We start from the raw sequence: 18,759 nt of genomic DNA on the forward strand, positions 1-18,759 counted from the left end.
CTCTGAATCCAAATTCCTAGGCGAGAAGATAGATTGATTCAGTCTGCTGTAAGGTCAGAATATACTTCAGTAAATGTCTGTTATAGCCTCCTGTTAGTCTTAGCAAGTTGAGGACTGAGTCATGGCTTAATAAACATTTTTATGTACCCAGAGCACATGGTTCAGATCTTTGATGTAGTGCAGTTCAGGAAATATTCTTGAACTGGTGAATGAAAATTTTCACCCAACCTCCTCCTCCCTCTTTTTTTTTTTTTTTCTAGTTTCCTTTCCTTCCCCCTTTGACAAAAGAGAGAAAGAAAGACATGAGTAAACTAGAAGGAGCAAAATGATTAGATCTAGAAATGACCAAACAGACTGTAATGGAAAAGATGAATGGGGCGAGATCTCATCTGCTTTTTTCCCAGCAAGCCCTGAACTCTGAGATTTTTAAAAACAGACTTGGCCTACTTCTGAAACATGCAAAAACGTGTTTCCCAGAAAACTAGGAACTTTGTGGACATTATCAGTTTAATCCAGTGATTCTCAACTTTGTATTAGATCCATCTGGAAAACTCTTAAAACTGTTGCCATCAGGGAGTTCCCTGGTGGCTCAGTGGATTAAGGATCCAGTGTTGTCCCTGCTGGATAGGTTTGACCCCTGGCCTAGGAATTTCCACATGCTGCAGGTGCAGCAAAACAAACAAACAAAAAACCCAAAAAAGTTTTGACATCTAGGCCCCATTCCAAACAGTTATCAGAATTTCAGGTTATGGGACTCAGGTATCTTACATTTTAAAAGCTTCATTATGTGATTTTCATGCGCAGCCAGCTAGAATTCAGAACCCGTGGCCTAATTGAAGGAACATTTAGACTCATGCATAGTATGACGTAGTTAAAGTTCCCAGTAGCCCTGTGAGGTAAGAAGGGGTCAAGTAGAATTAATCCCATTTTCCAGATGGTGGCTGTGACATTGCCTGCCTTGTGGTGAACTCACAAATAGAACCTCAGTTTCCAGGGATTGTTCTAATCTCATTAAGCCATGCTGCCAAAGGCTAACGGGCTCAAGTTAACTGGGCCCAGTTAAGAGTGCTATGCCTTGCCAACCCTCCCTGAGTTGTGCCTTCCTTCCAGTTCATCTCTATTCATCTCTCTCGGTGTATCTTTTGTTCCTGAATGCAGGAACTAAATAAAAAGAGGACCCAGAAGGAGATGGAGCATGCCATGCTGATCCGGCACGATGAGTCCACTCGAGAGCTGGAGTACAGGCAGCTGCACACGTTACAGAAACTCCGCATGGATCTGATCCGGCTACAGCACCAGACTGAACTGGAAAACCAGCTGGAGTACAATAAGAGGCGAGAAAGGGAACTGCACAGAAAGCATGTCATGGAACTTCGGCAACAGCCAAAAAACTTAAAGGTAAAAGGAAATTTCCCTGTTTGTGCTCTGGGACACAGCTAGCCTGGACCAGTGGTTCTTACACCTAGATGACAGGCACCCAGACAGTTTTGTAACATTACAGATTTCAAGGCCCCACATCTACTAAATTAGAATTTCCAAACATGAAGTAGAAGAGTCGGGGTATAACAAACTCCTAAAGAGATGTTGCTGGGTGGCATGATCTCATTTTTCCTTTGTATCCCTTGTGCAATTTTTTTGACCCCTTCCTGACCTTCCCTCTCTAGTTAGGACACTTGAACTGAGATCAGCCCATAGTTCTAATCCCAGGAAATGAAACAGCTACCTGGCAGGAATATAGCAGATAAATTTTATCAGTCATGCCAGTCAGATTATTGGTTGTAGCTACCTTGACTGCTATTGTATTGAGAAAGATTCTAAAGCCACATCGAAGCTTAGCAGGGAAGATAGTGATTTATTAGTGACATCTGTCGGGGGCCTGGGATTTAAGAGTGACATGCCAGGCGTGTATTAGCCCTGCACTAGAGATATGGAACTCCTTTGGCTCTCAGTCCCTCCAGAGAATTATAGCTGGCTGCTAATCAACAAGCTGTATGGATTAAGCCATTGCTATATGTCAAGGGGGTTATTGTCACTGTTGACAGAGATTAAGGCCTACCTCAACCACGCTGGTCATGTTCTTCTCTAGCCAGATCCTAAGCTGTCTAATTAGTGATCCTTGTCATCAAAACTTCTCCATGTGTTCATGAAACGTATGAACCTGATGAAGTGCCTGCTGAACTTAAAATAATACATCCCACCCTGTCCTATGCACATTTGATATTGTAATATGCGGGTAGTGGAAATGGGTTGTGATATAAAGTACAGTTCAGGGAGTTCCCATTGTGGTGCAGCCAAAATGAATCTGACTAGTATCCATGAGGATATGGGTTCAATCCTTGGCCTCGCTCGGTGGGTTGGGGATCCAGCGTTGCCATGAGCTATGATGTAGGTCAGAGACTCAGCTCAAATCCCACATTGCTGTGCCTGTGGTGTAGGCCAGCAGCTATAGCTCCAGTTCAACCCCTAACCTGGGAGCTTCCATATGCCTCAGGTGTGGCCCTTAAAAAGCTAATTAATTAATTAAATAAAATATAGTCCAATGTTCTGCTTTATTGATTTTTTGAAGAAGCAGAGAAGTGAGAAATGGTTTGTACATTGTCATCCCCTTTCTTACTTGGAAATAGGGAAGGACGGTCAAAAAGTTGGGGGGAGAAGGCGACAAACAATAAAAGATACTGAATATTTTGATTAGGAAACCGTTAAAACAATGAGCAAGCTTTTAACAAACTAAGCTTCATAGTATTCCACAATCTTCTTACAGTTGTGATTCCCCTTATAACAGTTCATTTTTAAAAATCTATTTGTAAATTCAAAACGGCTTCTATTCATTTAATATAAAAACCAAAAAGTAGGAGTTCCCATCGTGGCTCAGCAGAAACGAATCCGACTAGGAACCATGAGGTTGCGAGTTCAACCCCTGGCCTCGCTCAGTGAGTTAAGGATCCAGCGTTGCCATGAGCTGTGGTGTAGGTCACAGACATGGCTCGGATCTGGCGTTGCTATGGCTGTGGTGTAGGCCAACAGCTACAGCTCTGATTAGACCCCTAGCCTGGAAACCTCCATATGCCGTGGGTGCAGCCCTCAAAAAATGACAAAAGACAAAATAAAAAATAATAATAATGAATAAATTTTTTAAAAAATTAAAAAACAGAACAAAAATATTGGTCAAGTTTACCCTTGTCTGTGACATATGTGTTATTTTCATTGTTATTGACTGGTAATGTGGGTCACTGCACAAAAGACAGTTGGTCCCAGCACTTATTTTGTATCATGAGATTGAAAGACTTTCTTCATTTACTCATGTGTCTTTATTTTCCTTTTGTCACTTTTTTCTGTACAGGCCATGGAAATGCAAATTAAAAAACAGTTTCAGGACACTTGCAAAGTACAGACCAAACAGTATAAAGCACTCAAGAATCACCAGTTGGAAGTTACTCCAAAGAATGAGCACAAAACAATCTTAAAGACACTGAAAGATGAGCAGACGCGAAAACTTGCCATTTTGGCAGAGCAGTATGAACAGAGTATAAATGAAATGATGGCCTCTCAAGCGGTAAGTGGTTAGGTTTGGTGCCACGGCTTCAAGAGCTTTGGGAATCAAGAAAATTCAAGATCCAGCCTTTTGGTCCCAAGATGATTCTTGCTCACATTTAGGATATTGGTGTTTTTCTGCCCAAAGAACTGAAGGAAATGACGACGCTGAATAAAGCCAAGCCAGTCCGGATACTTGCTGGAGTGTGTCTTATAAGATGGAACTCAAGGAATAATGTGCTAAATCAGACCTGTGGCACATAGGGACTTTGAGGGCAAGATGTGATAGATACCGCATGTAATATCATGCTTTCATTCATCAGAAATTGCACAGCTAATGTCAGGCACAAATGAACATGACACACAGACACATTCACTTGGTAAACTTCTACAAAGCATCTGTGTTCAGCACTCTGCTGGGCTCAGAGATAGAGTGATGAGCTAGAGAGACAACAGTGGTCCCTGTTCCTCACCTTTTTATTAGTCAAGTTAGGAGGTCAGATAATTAAGCAATAAAAATAAAATATAAAAGTGCTTTGAAGTGGGAGTGCCAGGGGCTATGGGAGGAACAGCTAAACTGGTCTAGGGAAGAGTTCCCACAAGAGCCAAGAAGCTTGAAGGAAATTACTGAAATAAACAGGTTCCATGGAAAGGGACCTACCTAGGCAAAGATCTAAAAGATGGAAAGTGTGCATTTAGGGACTGAGAGAGTTTTGGTGTGAGCCCAGAGTTCAGGAAGGAGGGTTGTGGGAGCCCAAAATGGAGAAGTCTTAAAGGTCTTGGTAAGCCAGGTATGGAAGCCTCTCTGGTAATTCAGTGAAGGTTTCACAAGGAGATGAGTCTTAAAAAATAATAGTTCATCAAATAAGTAGAAGTGGAAAAGTTACTCCCGGCAGATAAGCCAGTACACATAAAAACTCAAAGGCCAGAAAGAGGATGGTACGTTTGAGCAAGGATGAGTAGTTGACACAGCAGAACTAAAGTGGGAAGTAGGTGGATGGCCAGGGGTTAAAGCCACCAAAGCCAGGAGTGTGGACAGTATTCTATAAGCAATAGAGAGCTGCTGAAGCATATTTTAAGGCAGAAAAACCAGATTTGTGTTATAGAAAGATACTAGCAGTAATGTGGCAACTATAGGTGAAGAGATCCTTTATGAGGCTATTGTAATAGTTCAGGGTGAGAAAAAAGGCCTGAACTAAGATAGTGCATGCTAATGGAGATGGGGAGGAGGGAGAGAAGGATTCGAGGAATATTTAGACGGTAGAATAGATAGAACTTATGATCCAATTGGAAAGGTAGGTTTGATAATAGTAGAACAGGTCACTATTTCGCCAAGATAGAAAAATAGAAGCAGGAAAGACAAAAAAAAAAAAAAAAAAAAGAGTTCCCATCATGGCGCAGCAGAAGAGAATCCTACTGGGAACCGTGAGGTTGCGGGTTTGATCCCTGGCCTCACTCAGTGGGTTGAGGATCTGGTATGGCTGTAGCTGTGGCGTAAGCCAGCAGCTGTAGCTCCAATTAGACCCCTAGCCTGGGAACCTCCATATGCTGTGAGTGCAGCCCTAGAAAGACAAAAGACAAAAAAAAAAAAAAAAAAAAAAAAACAAGAAGATACTTGACATGTTATCCAAACCATATGGCTGTCTACGTAGAGAGGTACAGCGATGGAAATCTGCAGTTCAAGAGGGGGTCAGGATTAAAGTCAAAAAGTCAGCCATTGTTGTATGTGGGCAGTTGTTGTATGTGGGAAGTCCCTGAGATCTTTTAGGGATAGGAGAGAGTATTGAAGAGGACTCAGGACAGCGTTGTGGACACCAACATTTCAGGGCTCAGTAGGAGGCAGACATTATAAAGTGGGAAAGAACCTATGAGACTGCTTTTCCCAGGTTCTTGTCAGTGAAGGGAAGGAAAGGAGAGCTATAACTGGAGGAAGAGGCACTTAAGAAGGGCTCTTAATTGGCAAAGGCTTAACCCTTTCTAGTCCTTAGCTAGAGTTCCCGTTGTGGCTCAGTGGTAATGAACCTGACTAGTATCCATGAGGAGGCAGGTTCGATCCCTGGCCTTGCTCAGTGGGTTAAGGATCTGGCATTGCCATGAGCTGTGGTATAGGTCGCAGACACAGCTCAGATCCCACATTGCTGTGGCCGAGGTGTAGGCCGGCAGCTGCAGCTCCAATTCAACCCCTAGCCTGGGAACCTCTATATGCCACAGGTGCGACTCTAAAAGCAAAAAATCTAAAAAAAATGTCCTTAGTTGAGAATGGGAGCCAGTGTATTTCATTCACTCATTCATTCATTCATCCAGTAAGTGTTTATTGAGTGCCTCTGCTGTGCCCCAGACAACCAGGAATACTGTGGTGAATAAGACATTCATTGATCATGTCTTCATGGAACTTATAGAAGAAGGGAAGAAACAGACATTGGAAAAGTCTACATGTAATGGCAGAGCAAGTCAGTGTGCTCACAAAGTATAAACCCAGAGAGCGAGGCTGGTCTGGAGAATCAGGAAAGGCCTCTCAGACACAGTGATTATTTAAGCTCAGGTGGAAGGAGCACATTCTAGGCAGAAGAAACTACACTTATAAAGCTGGAAAAGACAATGGTACTTTTATGAAGCTCAGAGAAGTCTGTTGTGTTTGGAGTATTGAGAACTAGGAAAAGGCTAATGTCAGCATAAGACTAGAAGGGTCAGTAGGGGGGGCATAAGTAGGGGCTGGTAAGCTTTCTTAAGAATTTGATCTTTAGGAGTTCACTGGTGATGCAACAGGTTAAGACTCCTGTGTTGTCACTGCAGCAGCTCAGGTCATTGCTGTGGCGAGGGTTCAGTCCCGGGCCCAGGAACTTCCACATGACTCAGGTGTAGCCAAAAAAAAAAAAAAAAAAAAAAAAAAAAAAAAAAAAAAAGAATTTTGATCTTTATCCTAAAAGCAATGGGAAGCCATTGAAAAGTATTAAGGAGGTGACTGACATCAGATTGGAGTTTTTGAATGATCGCTCTGGCAACACATGGAGAAGGCCTGGGAAATGGCTAGAGTAGGTGTAAGGAGATCATTTATAAAGTTGCTGCCTTTACCTAGGCATGAGGCAGTGGTGGCCAGGCTGGAGAGGGGACAGCAGGGACGATGCAATAAGTGACAATTTGAGAGCTAGGCAGGAGGTGGGGCTGGAAGCATGTAGTAACAGAAGGTGGAGAATGAGATATTAAGAATGACTCCCAAGCAGAGTTCCTGTCGTGGTGCAGCAGAAATGAGGTTGCGGGTTCAATCCCCAGCCTCGCTCAGTGGGTAAAGGATCCGGTGTTGCCATGAGCTGTGGTGTAGGTCGCAGACGTGGCTTGGATCCTGTGTGGCTGTGGCTGTGGCCAGCAGCTGTAGCTCCGATTTGACCCCTAGCCTGGGAACTTTCATATGCCACACTTTTAGAGTACAGCCCTAAAAAGCAAAAAAAAAAGAATGACTCCCAGTCTCCAATTTGAACAAAATGGTACATAATGGTGCCATTTACCTACATGTAAAAAAGGAATTGAAGCAGATTGGGAAAGTGGGGAGAGAAAGATGATTGGTTAATATTAGTTGATCTTGAGGCTGGGAAACTCAGATGATAATGTCTTGAGTAGAGTAGGATAAGCTAGCCCGGACCTCAGAAGAGAAGTCTGAAACAGAGGTGTAGATGTAGGAGTCATTTGCATAAAGATGGTAATTGAAGCCTTTGGAATAGATGAGATTCCTTAGAAAGGGAGGTTAGAGGAAGAAGTGTACCCTTATGAAGCCCTGAGGAACACCCATATTTAAAGGCCCAGTGAGGTAGGAAGTGGCTGGAAAAGGAGAGGAGGGAGGAAGAAACAGAGGGGCGGTGTCTCAGAAGGCAGGTGGGAGTCAAGAAGGAAGGGGCAGTCCACAATATCACTTGCTGCTGGGAGATCAGGTAAGATAAGGACCCCTTAAGTGTGGTCATCAGCAACCTCATGGGAGCACTAGAAGGGAAGGTATAGGAGCAGAGTGAGGAGTGCAGGCAGAGGTTCAAGGAGAGGGAAAGCAGGGAGAGTTGGTAGGGACAGAAAGTTTGACAGGATTTTTGTTCTGTTCATCTTTGTATTCTCAGCATCTGCTACAGTGCCTGGCACACAAGTGCTCAGTGAGTGTTTGTTATTATATGACAGAGAACAGGAACAGGAATATAGGTTCATGACTGCCCTTGAATAAAAGGAGAGAAATAACCCTTCCTTCTGAGGCAGGAGGAGATAAAATACAAGTGATAAGTAAAGCTGTCCTTTACTGCCTGCTTATTATGTGCCAGGCACTGTTGTAAGTATTTGATAGGCACTATTTCATTTCATTTTTGTGAGACCCCTTTGACCTTTGAAGAAGGTATTTTTTTAACCCTGATTTACCTATGAGGAAACTGAAGTTTATTGAACTTGTCACTTGCTTAGGGGAGGGGTTGGCAAATGTTTTTCTGTAAGGGGGCAGGTTGTAAATGTTTTAGGCTTTGTGGATCACAGAGTCTCTGTCACAACTACTTAGGTTTGCTTTTGTAGTACAGGAGCAGTCATAGACAATATGTAAATGAATGAGTTTGTGTTCTTGTAAAACTTTATTTACAAAAATAGGCAGCAAGCCAGAGTTAACCCTTAGACCATAGTGTACCAACTCTTGACCTAGGGAGTCACTTAGTGGTAATTAGCTAATTAGCAGAGTGGAGCTAGGATTTGAACCCAGTTTTAGGAGACCTTGTAAGACCTTGTATAGCCTGGCCACTACTACATTATGCTGCTTCTATCACATCCTTTTCTTAAGTTTAATAAGTAGAACAGACATGATATTACAGATACATTTGGTATGTGTGGCCTTTGGGTGATGAGTACCAAATACTGGAATATCCTCTGATTTCTAGATTGGCACTTTTATACAGTCAGAGCTGGTACAGAAGAACACAGTTACTGACATTAATGATAGAATGCCAGAAATAAGAGAAGGTGGAGGTATTTCAGCGGTCGAAGTTGCCCATAGAATGAGCCTCTCACCTGCTCCCCCAGAGCTCACAATAACAAAGCCAAGTAGAAAAGAGTAAACTTTCATTCCCTTCATTGCTAAGAAGCCTCCCGTATCAAGAGAAAATCCATAACAATCTCATTGGGAGCCAGTAAGCCCTTTGGCATTTATCTGTGAGGCCGTTGCTTCTGCACACTGTTCATTGTATCTAATATCTCTTCTTTCACTTTTCATTGGGAAAATGAGAAGAGTGCCTTACTCTTTAGTGGATTTTAGTAAAAGGTAGTTAGGATTCATTATTAGAAAGTAACTTGGAAATATGATTCCATTATTTATTCTGTGTTCATTTGATATGGTATACTTCTCCAAAAGTACTGAAGAAGACACTACACAAATAACTTTCTAGGAGTTCCCTTCGTGGCTCAACAGTTAACAAACCTGACTAGGATCCATGAGGATGCGGGTTCGATCCCTGGCCTTGCTCAATGGGTTAAGGACCCAGCTTTGCCGCAAGCTGTGGTGTAGGTGGCAAAGGCGACTCGGATCCCATGTTGCTGTGGCTGTGGTATAGGCTGGCGGCTACAGCTCTGATTGGACCCCTAACCTGGGAACTTCCGTATGCCATGGATACAGCCCTAAAAAAGACAAAAAAAAAAAAAAAACTTTCTAAAACTATTCTGGTAACATTTTTTTTTTCTGGTAACATTTTAAAAACTCCTATTTCAATCAGGATACAGAGATAAGTTGTTAATTGTCAAAACTTATACAGAATGGGGAAGGTAGCGTAAGGTAGAGGATAAGTATCTTGGCAAAGTGGTCTATATGGAAACATGGAGGTAAACTCGGGGTAGACAGAATGGTCTAAATCAAGGCTTCTCATCTCATAGTTGCCATCTGATAAACTGAAGGACTGCTAAATCTAGACAAAACCAAGTGGGACAGAGAGTTCCCACTGTGATTCAGTGGGTTAAGAACCCAACTAGTATCCATGAGGATGCAGGTTCAATTCCTGGCCTCACTCAGTGGGTTAAGGATCTGGCATTGCTGCAAGCTGCAGCATAGGTCACAGAAGCAGCTCAGATCAGGCGTTGTGGTGGCTGTAGCATAGGCTGGCGTCTGTAGCTCCAGTTCAGCCCCTAGCCTGGGAACTTCATATGCCACAGGTGCAGCCTCCCTTCCCCAAAAAAAGTGGGACAGGAGAGTCATCATTCCCAAACAGCCCTGCTAAATGGCCCCAAATCTTCAGCTATGCTCATTGAAAGATGGGCATCTCTGCTGGCTGGCTCAGCCTATTCCCCACACAGGATCTGTATCTTGGTGTATAATACAAAGTACAAGTGTCGCAGGGAGCAAGGGAAACTATCAGCATGTCTTATAATGCTTCAAACCAGAATATGCTCCCTAAGATTATCAAGGCTACTTTCTGTGGGGAAGAGATTTTGAACCTCTTGAGTTTTAGGTGGCTGGCCAGCAGGATAAATTGTAGCCAGTGTTATAGGGACCAGCTTTACCTGCTAGGAGCAAAATGTTATGGAGATTGGACTCATTTTTTTAGAGCTAAAGATATCTAAATGTGTGATGGTTCAGGGGTTAAAGATACCTAAATATAGAAATAGTCAAAATAATGGTAACAGTTACTATTTACTGACCCTTTGATATGCATCAAGAACTACACCTGAGACTTTATATGAGATTCTTTCCTTTAATCCTCATACCAGTCTTAGACAGTAGGATCTATTACTGTTATTTTCTTGAGATGAAAACCATGAGGGAGTTCTCTGATGGTCTAGCAGATTGAGGCTCCTGCATTCTCACTGCCGTGGCTCTGGTTGCTACTGTGCGGCATAGGTTCGATCCCTTGCCCAGGAATTCCCACATACTGCCTGTATGACAAAAAAGAAAAATACAGAAGGAAAAAAGTGAGACTTGGAAAGGTTAAGTAATTCACTAAGGTGACACACCTAAGTGAATTGTGAAGCTAGAATTCCAGCTCAGGAGTCAGCTTCCATAGGCCACAGACTTAATCACTGGAACATAGAGTCTCCCTGATTCCTACTAGTGTTTTAAGAAAACCAGGTTTCCTTAAGAAAAGTATGTTTTTATTTTCTTAAGAAAGAATATCTTAAGGAAGTGTTTTTAGAACTGTGTAGCCCACTGGGCAGAATGTACTATTTTTGATTCCTAACTCTAAACATACCCAGGGCATCTGTTTCTCTGAGGGACCTGTTTCTGTCCAAACAAGGAAGCATCGTCCAATAGTCACCATGTGCTATAAGCTAGGAGCGAATCACAGTGTCTATCTTCTGTGCCCACAGTTACGGCTAGATGAGGCTCAAGAAGCAGAATGCCAGGCCTTGAGGCTACAGCTCCAGCAGGAAATGGAGCTGCTCAATGCCTACCAGAGCAAAATCAAGATGCAGACAGAGGCACAACATGAACGTGAGCTCCAGAAGCTAGAGCAGAGGGTGTCTCTGCGCAGAGCACATCTTGAGCAGAAGGTATGAGCGGGTTGCTGAGGGTCCTATACTGCTGGGTGGAGAATGGGGCATGGCCCTGCCCATGTAACAAGGGTTGAACCAGGCACTGTTCACTTCTTACTTGCTTTGATACTCCCCATGCCCCTGAGAGGGAGGCTTTGTCTCCATGCTACAGACAGAACACTCAGGCTCAAAGTGGTTAAGTCATTTGAGTAAATCCAATCTCACAGCCTAAGTTCTATTACTCTGCTAGGAAACCCTCCACCTTCACAGCCTGAGGACTGACACAGATTACTGGGTAGTGACTTGACATACAAAAGGTACCACTCAATAGTGTGAGGAAGCCAAATGCAGATTTGGTTTTTATTCTCAGCTTTTTCTAAACCAAAAGAGATCAGGTGTTCCCGTCGTGGCTCAGTGGTTAACGAATATGACTAGGAACCATGAGGTTGCGGGTTTGATCCCTGGCCTTGCTCAGTGGGTTGAGGATCCAGTGTTGTCGTGAGCTGTGGTTTAGGTCGCAGACATGGCTTGGATCCGAATCCCACGTTGCTGTGGCTCTGGTGTAGGCCAGGCAGCTACAGCTCCGATTCGACCCCTAGCCTGGAAACCTCCGTATGCCGCAGGAATGGCCCAGGAAATGGCAAAAAATACAAAAAAAAATAATAATAATAATAAAAATAAACCAAAAGGGATCACTAGCAGGCCTCTTTTTAAAAAATAAAATGAAGAGAGGCCAATATTGCCATGCATAATAAATGTTATCAGAATTGAGGAGGTCCTGTTGTAGCGAAGTGGAAACAAACCCGGCTAGTATCCACAAGGATGTAGGTTCAATCCCTGGCCCCGGTGAGCAGGGATCCAGCTTTGCTGTGAGCTGTGTTATAGGTTGCAGACGTGGCTCGGAACTCATGTTGCTGTGGCTGTGGTGTAGGCTGGCAGCTGTAGCTCTGATTTGACCCCTAGCCTGGGAACTCCCATATGTAACAGGTACAGCCCTAAAAAAGCAAAAAAAGAAAAAAGAATTGAAATATTCATTGCTTTCAATATTGCTGAGAAATATGAAGTAGAAAAGATGTCATGAAGCATCCCAAAGCTGTTAAGCACGTATTTGCTTAACCAGTTATTTGTGCTTCCTCATGGTAGTTCCCAGAGATCAACTTGAGAGACTGTTTTCCCATCTCCTGCTCTAGAACTAAACTACTAATGACCCAGGGGGCTTTTGGCTCTTTCTGGGAAAATAGCACAATCTAATTGTGCATGAGTGTCTTTTAGCTTCTCCTGAGCCATCTCCTGCTGAGACAGGATGCTGACCTAGATCAGCCCAGCTGTTGGGCTTGCTCGAATGGGAGTGCCAGCCCCAGGTGGCCCCAGACATTTTTATTCCTATGAGCAAGTTTTAAATATGACAGATTAGACACAAGACACTTATCACAAGTCTCTCCCAGACTGCCCCAGTCTATATCTAGCCCCTGCATGTTTGTGAGTTATCTGTGTGTATGTATGTGCCTGTGTGTGCCTGTTGGGAGAGCCTTTCTATTAAGAACCCCTTATTGTGCTTATTTCAGATTGAAGAAGAGCTGGCTGCCCTTCAGAAGGAACGCAGCGAGAGAATAAAGTACCTATTGGAAAGGCAAGAGCGAGAGATTGAAACTTTTGACATGGAGAGCCTCAGAATGGGATTTGGGAATTTGGTTACATTAGATTTTCCTAAGGAGGACTATAGATGAGATTAAATTTTTTTGCCATTTACAAAAAAAAAAAAAAAGAAAAAAATTCAGACCCTGCAAAACCACATTCCCCATTTTAACGGGCGTTGCTCTCACTCTCTCTCTCTCTTACTCTTACTGACATCGTGTCGGACTAGTGCCTGTTTATTCTTACTCCATCAGGGGCCCCCTTCCTCCCCCCGTGTCAACTTTCAGTGCTGGCCAACACCTGGCCATCTCTTCTATTCATAGTACACGTCACAGTGTTGATGTGATTCAAAATGTTTCAGTGAAAACTTTGGAGACAGTTTTAACAAAACCAATAAACCAACAACAACAACAAAAAAAGTGGATGTATATTGCTTTAAGCAATCACTCATTACCACCAATCTGTGAAAGTAAAGCAAAAAAATAATAATAATAATAAATGCCAAGGGGGAGAGAGACACAATATCCGCAGCCTTACACCTTAACTAGCTGCTGCATTATTTTATTTTATTTTATTTTTTTGGTATTTATTCATCAGGAATAAAAAAAACAAAGTTTTATTAAAGATTGAAAATTTGATACATTTTACAGAAACTAATTGTGATGTACATATCAGTGGTGACATATTATTACTTTTTTGGGGAATGGGGGGGTGGGTGGGGTGAAGAGATCTTGTGATTTTTAAGAACCTGCTGGCAAGAGTTTAACTTGTCTTCAGCATATTCTGATTGTATCATAATCATTTTCTGCTGTTGCAGAGGATGTGAATACACTTAAGGAGCTCACAGAATCCCAGTAGCACAAATTGGGCTTTGGCAAATCGTGTATTTTGTGTATAGAAGGAATTTAAGGAGAGGTATTACTTATTTTCATATTGTATTTTAACTGTTTCTCTGATCAAATTTTTTTACTTCCTCCTCCTAGTCCTCCCCACCTCCCTCCTCCTAGTCCTCCCCACCTCCCTCCTTTTCCAATTCAGTATTTGGAGTTCAACACTGTCTCTCAATCAGATCATCTTGATCTTTTTCTTTATTTCCCTTCCCCTCCCTAAATCCCATATCTTGGTCATAAATATTGCATTATTCACACTTTCAAACTGTGTATTTTCTTACAATAAAAAATGATGAAAAAAAAAAGGCTTTACTTCTTTTGCATGCACTTTAAAAAAAACAGAACATTTTTCAGGTTCCAAGGAAGAGCATGATAACTGTCAGAGCTTTTAATTATATTTGTAAATAAAAGTGTTCATCACATCGCCTTGCTGTGTTATTGTAGCAGGAAGTTTCCCTTCTAGGTTCATCAGCTCCTAATGCAGAGGGAAAGCTGCCCACGAGAAACCATTCTCTGTGACCCCTCAGGAAGAGCCATTCAAGATTTTCAGGTAAAGCTGTGTCTTCCAAGTTCTTCTACAGGGCTGAAGATAGTGTCGCGTTGTCTGATGTGGTTAACTGCACTGTTTTGCCCTTAAGAATAGAGATAGGAACATGTGCGCACTTGCACACACACACACTCACACATACAATGTGCCAGTCATGGGTAGGAGGAGCATGTATCACTGAGAGAAGTGAGGCACCTTAGAGAAAAACAGGCTATTAAGGCATTATAACCAAATATTTGAAATGGTCCCACTGTAATAGTACATTCCCCCTTGCCTCATAGTCAGCTTTTATTGGAATAATTTTATGTACATGACAGGTGGTAAAATATATAGCCACTGAATAAAGTTTTTGGGGGTCAAGACAGTCTCAGTAAGACCTTGTTGTTGTTGTTATTGTTTTTGTCTTTTTAGGGCCACTCCTGAGGCATATGAAATTTCCCAGGCTAAGGGTCAAATCAGAGCTGCATCTGCGACCTACACCTCAGCCACAGCAACACCGGATCCTTACCCACTGAGTGAGGCCAGGGATCAAACCTGCATCCTCATGAATACTAGTCCAGTTTTTAACCCATCGTGCCACAAAGGGTACTCTTTTGGGGTTCTGAGTCCTGGTCATTGAAAATTGCTCTCTAAACCTAAAGATCACAATTGAATCCTACAAGATGATCGGTCATCACAGACAAATGTGACCAGCCTTGTTCACTGTAATAGACTAAAGCAGAGGTATATGCCAGAACTTAGAAAATAATTATCAACATGAGTAAACTCCAACCATAAAGCGTTTAATAGTTTTTACAAAGTCTCCATATTAGGTACCTCTGAAAGTCATATGGGAAAGAAGACTATAATTTCTGTATAGCATTATAAATAAACTGTATAGCATTATGCTTACTATGTCATAGAACTCTATGCTAAGCATTTTGTAGTAGAGGAAATAAGCTCAGATCACGGTAAATGGAGGCAGGGGAATAAAGGCCTTATATCTGAGGTTATAGGTGCTGATCTTTATAAAAGTTCCCTCTCCACAGGTTTGTCAGTTGTATGTCCCAGGATAGAGTTATCAGAAGAAATGTGGGTCTGTGCTCCTATCTTCTGGTACAGACTAAGTCTTCCAACTCCTAGTACCTAATACAGTGAGAATACACAGGGACCAAAACAGAAGCAATAGAAAGTATAAAAGAAGTACTAGGATGGCAATGGCAAGCCAGAGTCTTGCATTATTCCAGGATATACTAAACTCCCTTGAGTTAAAAGAATTACTATAAGTTTGTCATAAACATTGTAAGGGCTGCTTACCTTTGATTTGCAACTATTCATTCAATGACTATTTACTGAGTACCTTATTTATAAGTCAGGTGCAATGTACCTGATAAGAATAAGATCAGTGTATCTCAAACAGGTAAAGATCATCACCCTAATAGCTTACATTAAAGGTAGGAGGAAAATAGTAACATAATTTAAAAGGATCTTACATGGTAAGATCATTGCATGGTAATAAGTGCAATAGATAAAGGAAAAAGTAGAGAATAGGGAATCAGAAGTGCCAGGATCACTGTGCATTAGGCTGAAGCTCACAGTTTAAATCTCCATTGAAACACAAGTAAATCAGTAGTGGACAAAGACAAGCCATAACAATGCAAGTGCTGGATGCAACCAGGAGTTTAAGGGAACTGAAACAATTACAGTCAGGGAATATCAGAGTATTCTCACCAGTAACGTCTAATTGACTGAGTAAAAACTTGCCTATTGAATTTACCACTGCCTGTAATTATTTGCTTATATATCTACTGGAAAAAAAGTATTCCTGGGCAACTGGAAACATGTCCATGGAGGAACTCTGTATAACTTTCTGATTTTAATTTAATAATATATTTTGCCTTGAAAATGACAAAACATTTAAAAAAAACACATTTTTGTTGTTCTTATTTGACCAAGCAGTGTGCTTCTGCTGATTACAGCTAAAAATGTGACAAAATACAAAGAGGATACTGAGAAATAAAAGCAGGTGGATTGTGGAGAGGCAACCTAGACAGGAATGAAGGCAAATAAAACCATTTTCAGATGAAGAAAAATTAAGACACCTACTCTACAAGAAATGCTAAAGGAAGTTCCTCGTACTGAAGGGAAATGATACTTAAACTTGGATTTCTGGGAATGAAGGAAGAGCAACAAATGGTAAATATCTAAATATAAAAAGACTTTTTCCTTTTTATATTCTCTAAAGTATATTGAAATGTATATATGTGGAAAACGTATTCGGTTGAAATCAAAGATTATAAATAACACTGGGGTGGTTTCAATGTGAGATAATGTAATCATTTCAATAGATGCAGAAAAAGCATTTGACAAAACATCAATATCCATTCTTATTTTAAAGAAACAAACCTCCCAACACACTAGGAATAGTAGGGAATATCCTCAAACTGATAAAGGGAGTCTACAAAAAACCTACAGCTAATATCATACTTAATAGTACAAGACAAATATTTCCATCTGAGATCAAAATAGGCAAAAATGCCCACTTTCACTACTTCTACTTATTATTCTGGAGGTGCTACCCATTGAATAAGGCAAGAAAAAGAAAAGATTAGACAAGTAAAAATTTCCCTATTTGCAGTTATGTCCATTTACAGAGAAAAACCCAATCTACAAAACTACTAGAGCTAAATGAGTTTAGCAAGTTCATAGCAGCCAAGGTTAATATATAAAATCAACTATTATTTTATACTAGCAGCACACAATAGGAAAAAAAAGTTTAAAAAACAACTGCATTCACAGTTTTTGTGAATCGTGGCTCAGCAGTAACAAACCTGACTAGCATCCATGAGGATGTGTGTTCAGTTGCTGGCTTTGCTCAGTGAGTTAAGGATCCTGCGTTTCTGTGAGCTGTGGTGTAGGTTGCATACAAGACTCGAATCTGGTGTGGCTGTGGCTGTGTCATAGGCCTGCAGCTACAGCTCTGATTCAGCCCCTAGCCTAGGAGACAAAAGACAAAAAAAAAAAAAAAAAAAAACCGAAAAGATTATTGAAAATATTTTAGAGTTTCCTAAAAAAAGTACCATTAGACTAGGGGTAGGAAATAAGGGTAGGGTAAGAAGTCAAAAATCTAAAACATAGGAGTTCCTGTCGTGGCTCCGTGGTTAACGAATCGGACTAGGAACCATGAGGTTGCAGGTTCGATCCCTGGCCTTGCTCAGTGGGTTGAGGATCCGGCGTTGCCGTGAGCTGTGGTGTAGGTTGCAGACGAGGCTCAGATACCGAGTTGCTGTGGCTCTGGTGTAGGCCGGCGGCTACAGCTCTAGTTAGACCCCTAGTGTGGGAACCTCCATATGCCGCAGGAGTGGCCCAAGAGAAATGGCAAAAAAAGACAAAAATATAAAAATTTTTTAAAAATAAATTAATCTAAAACAAATTCCTGAGTGGAGGGGACAGCAGACTAAGAATTGAAATTAGCTTTCTGATGTTCAAGGTCATCAGAATTAGGGAGCTGATGAATGGGCTTTAGAGAGCTCTGGAAAAACTCAGTTGTATGTGAATTTTTGTAGACGTGTACATTCAGGGAAGGGGAGGAGGACCTTTTAAGGCATGGTATATGGATATAAAGAAGTCCAGCTCTCTAAACAGAAGAGCCCCTCTACAATTATTCATTCAACCGATGGTCACTGAGATTTCATAATATGCTGGGGATACATCTGCTGCTGGAGATATTAAGCAGGACATTGGCTGTCCTTGCCTTCATAAAGGGTCCAGGATAATAGAGGAGATAAACATCAAATTTAAAATTACACACATAGGGAGTTCCCGTTGTGGCGCAGTGGTTAACGAATCCGACTAGGAGCCATGAGGTTGCAGGTTCGGTCCCTGCCCTTGCTCAGTGGGTTAACAATCCGGCGTTGCCGTGAGCTGTGGTGTAGATTGCAGACGCGGCTCAGATCCCGCGTTGCTGTGGCTCTGGCATAGGCCGGTGGCTACAACTCCGATTAGACCCTTAGTCTGGGAAACTCCATATGCCGCGGAAGCGGCCCAAAGAAATAGCAAAAAGACAAAAAACAAAAACAAAAACAAACAAACAAAAAAAAATTACACACATAGGAGCTCCCATCGTGGCACAGTGGAAACAAATCTGACTAGGTACCATGCGGTTGCAGGTTCGATGCCCGACCTCACTCAATGGGTTAAGGATCTGGCATTGCCATGAGCTGTGGTATAGGTCGCAGACGTTGTTTGGATTCCAAGTTGCTGTGGCTGTGGTGTAGGCGGGCAGCTGTAGCCCCGATTAGACCCCTAGCCTGGGAACCTCCACGTGCCACAGGTGTGGCCCTAAAAAGCTAATAATAATAAAATAAAATAACACATAAATATATTTTAAAATTACAATTTTAATGTTCCAACAGAGTGGTACAGGAAAATCTTACCTGGTCAGGGAAGAACTCCCTGAAGGTCAGTTAAGGGATACTTAAATAGGATATTGCCAAAGCAGAAGGGGAAGATTCCAAGTGCCATTTGTAAAGGACAAAATCTGGAAGCAGTCTGGCTTGTGAAGGGGCTGAGAGGTAGCCAGCAAGTTTGAGTTTAACGAGGAGACCTCCACAGGAAGCTAGAGAGGGAAAAGCGGGTCAGATCATATAGAGCCTTATAGGCCATTCAAGGATCTGGTCTACATCCCAGAGCAGCTGCAAACTGCTG

At 41.9% G+C, this 18,759-nt stretch overlaps 1 protein-coding gene and 1 long non-coding RNA gene across 2 annotated transcripts in view; both read left to right on the plus strand.

Annotated features, from left to right (window-relative positions):
- TAOK3 (TAO kinase 3) overlaps positions 1-13,831 on the plus strand; it is a 181,895-nt gene extending 168,064 nt beyond the window's left edge. The window contains exons 18-21 of the mRNA XM_003483429.5: positions 1,159-1,398; positions 3,341-3,553; positions 10,837-11,019; positions 12,567-13,831. Coding sequence (XP_003483477.1) covers positions 1,159-1,398; positions 3,341-3,553; positions 10,837-11,019; positions 12,567-12,728 — 798 coding nt within the window. The 3' untranslated portion in view covers positions 12,729-13,831. The remainder of the gene's footprint in view (positions 1-1,158; positions 1,399-3,340; positions 3,554-10,836; positions 11,020-12,566) is intronic.
- A 137-nt stretch (positions 13,832-13,968) lies between these two features.
- On the plus strand, positions 13,969-16,105 carry LOC146396571 (uncharacterized). Its single transcript, XR_014826141.1, has 2 exons — positions 13,969-14,076; positions 16,032-16,105. It is a non-coding gene; the product is annotated as an uncharacterized LOC146396571 (long non-coding RNA).
- The last annotated feature ends 2,654 nt before the right edge of the window (positions 16,106-18,759 follow it).

The sequence above is a fragment of the Sus scrofa genome, chromosome 14, assembly GCF_054392235.1.
Source record: "Sus scrofa isolate SSC_HxYL_T2T_F1_AM1 chromosome 14, Sscrofa_HxYL_maternal_Yorkshire_Landrace_v2.0, whole genome shotgun sequence".
NCBI lineage: Eukaryota > Metazoa > Chordata > Mammalia > Artiodactyla > Suidae > Sus > Sus scrofa.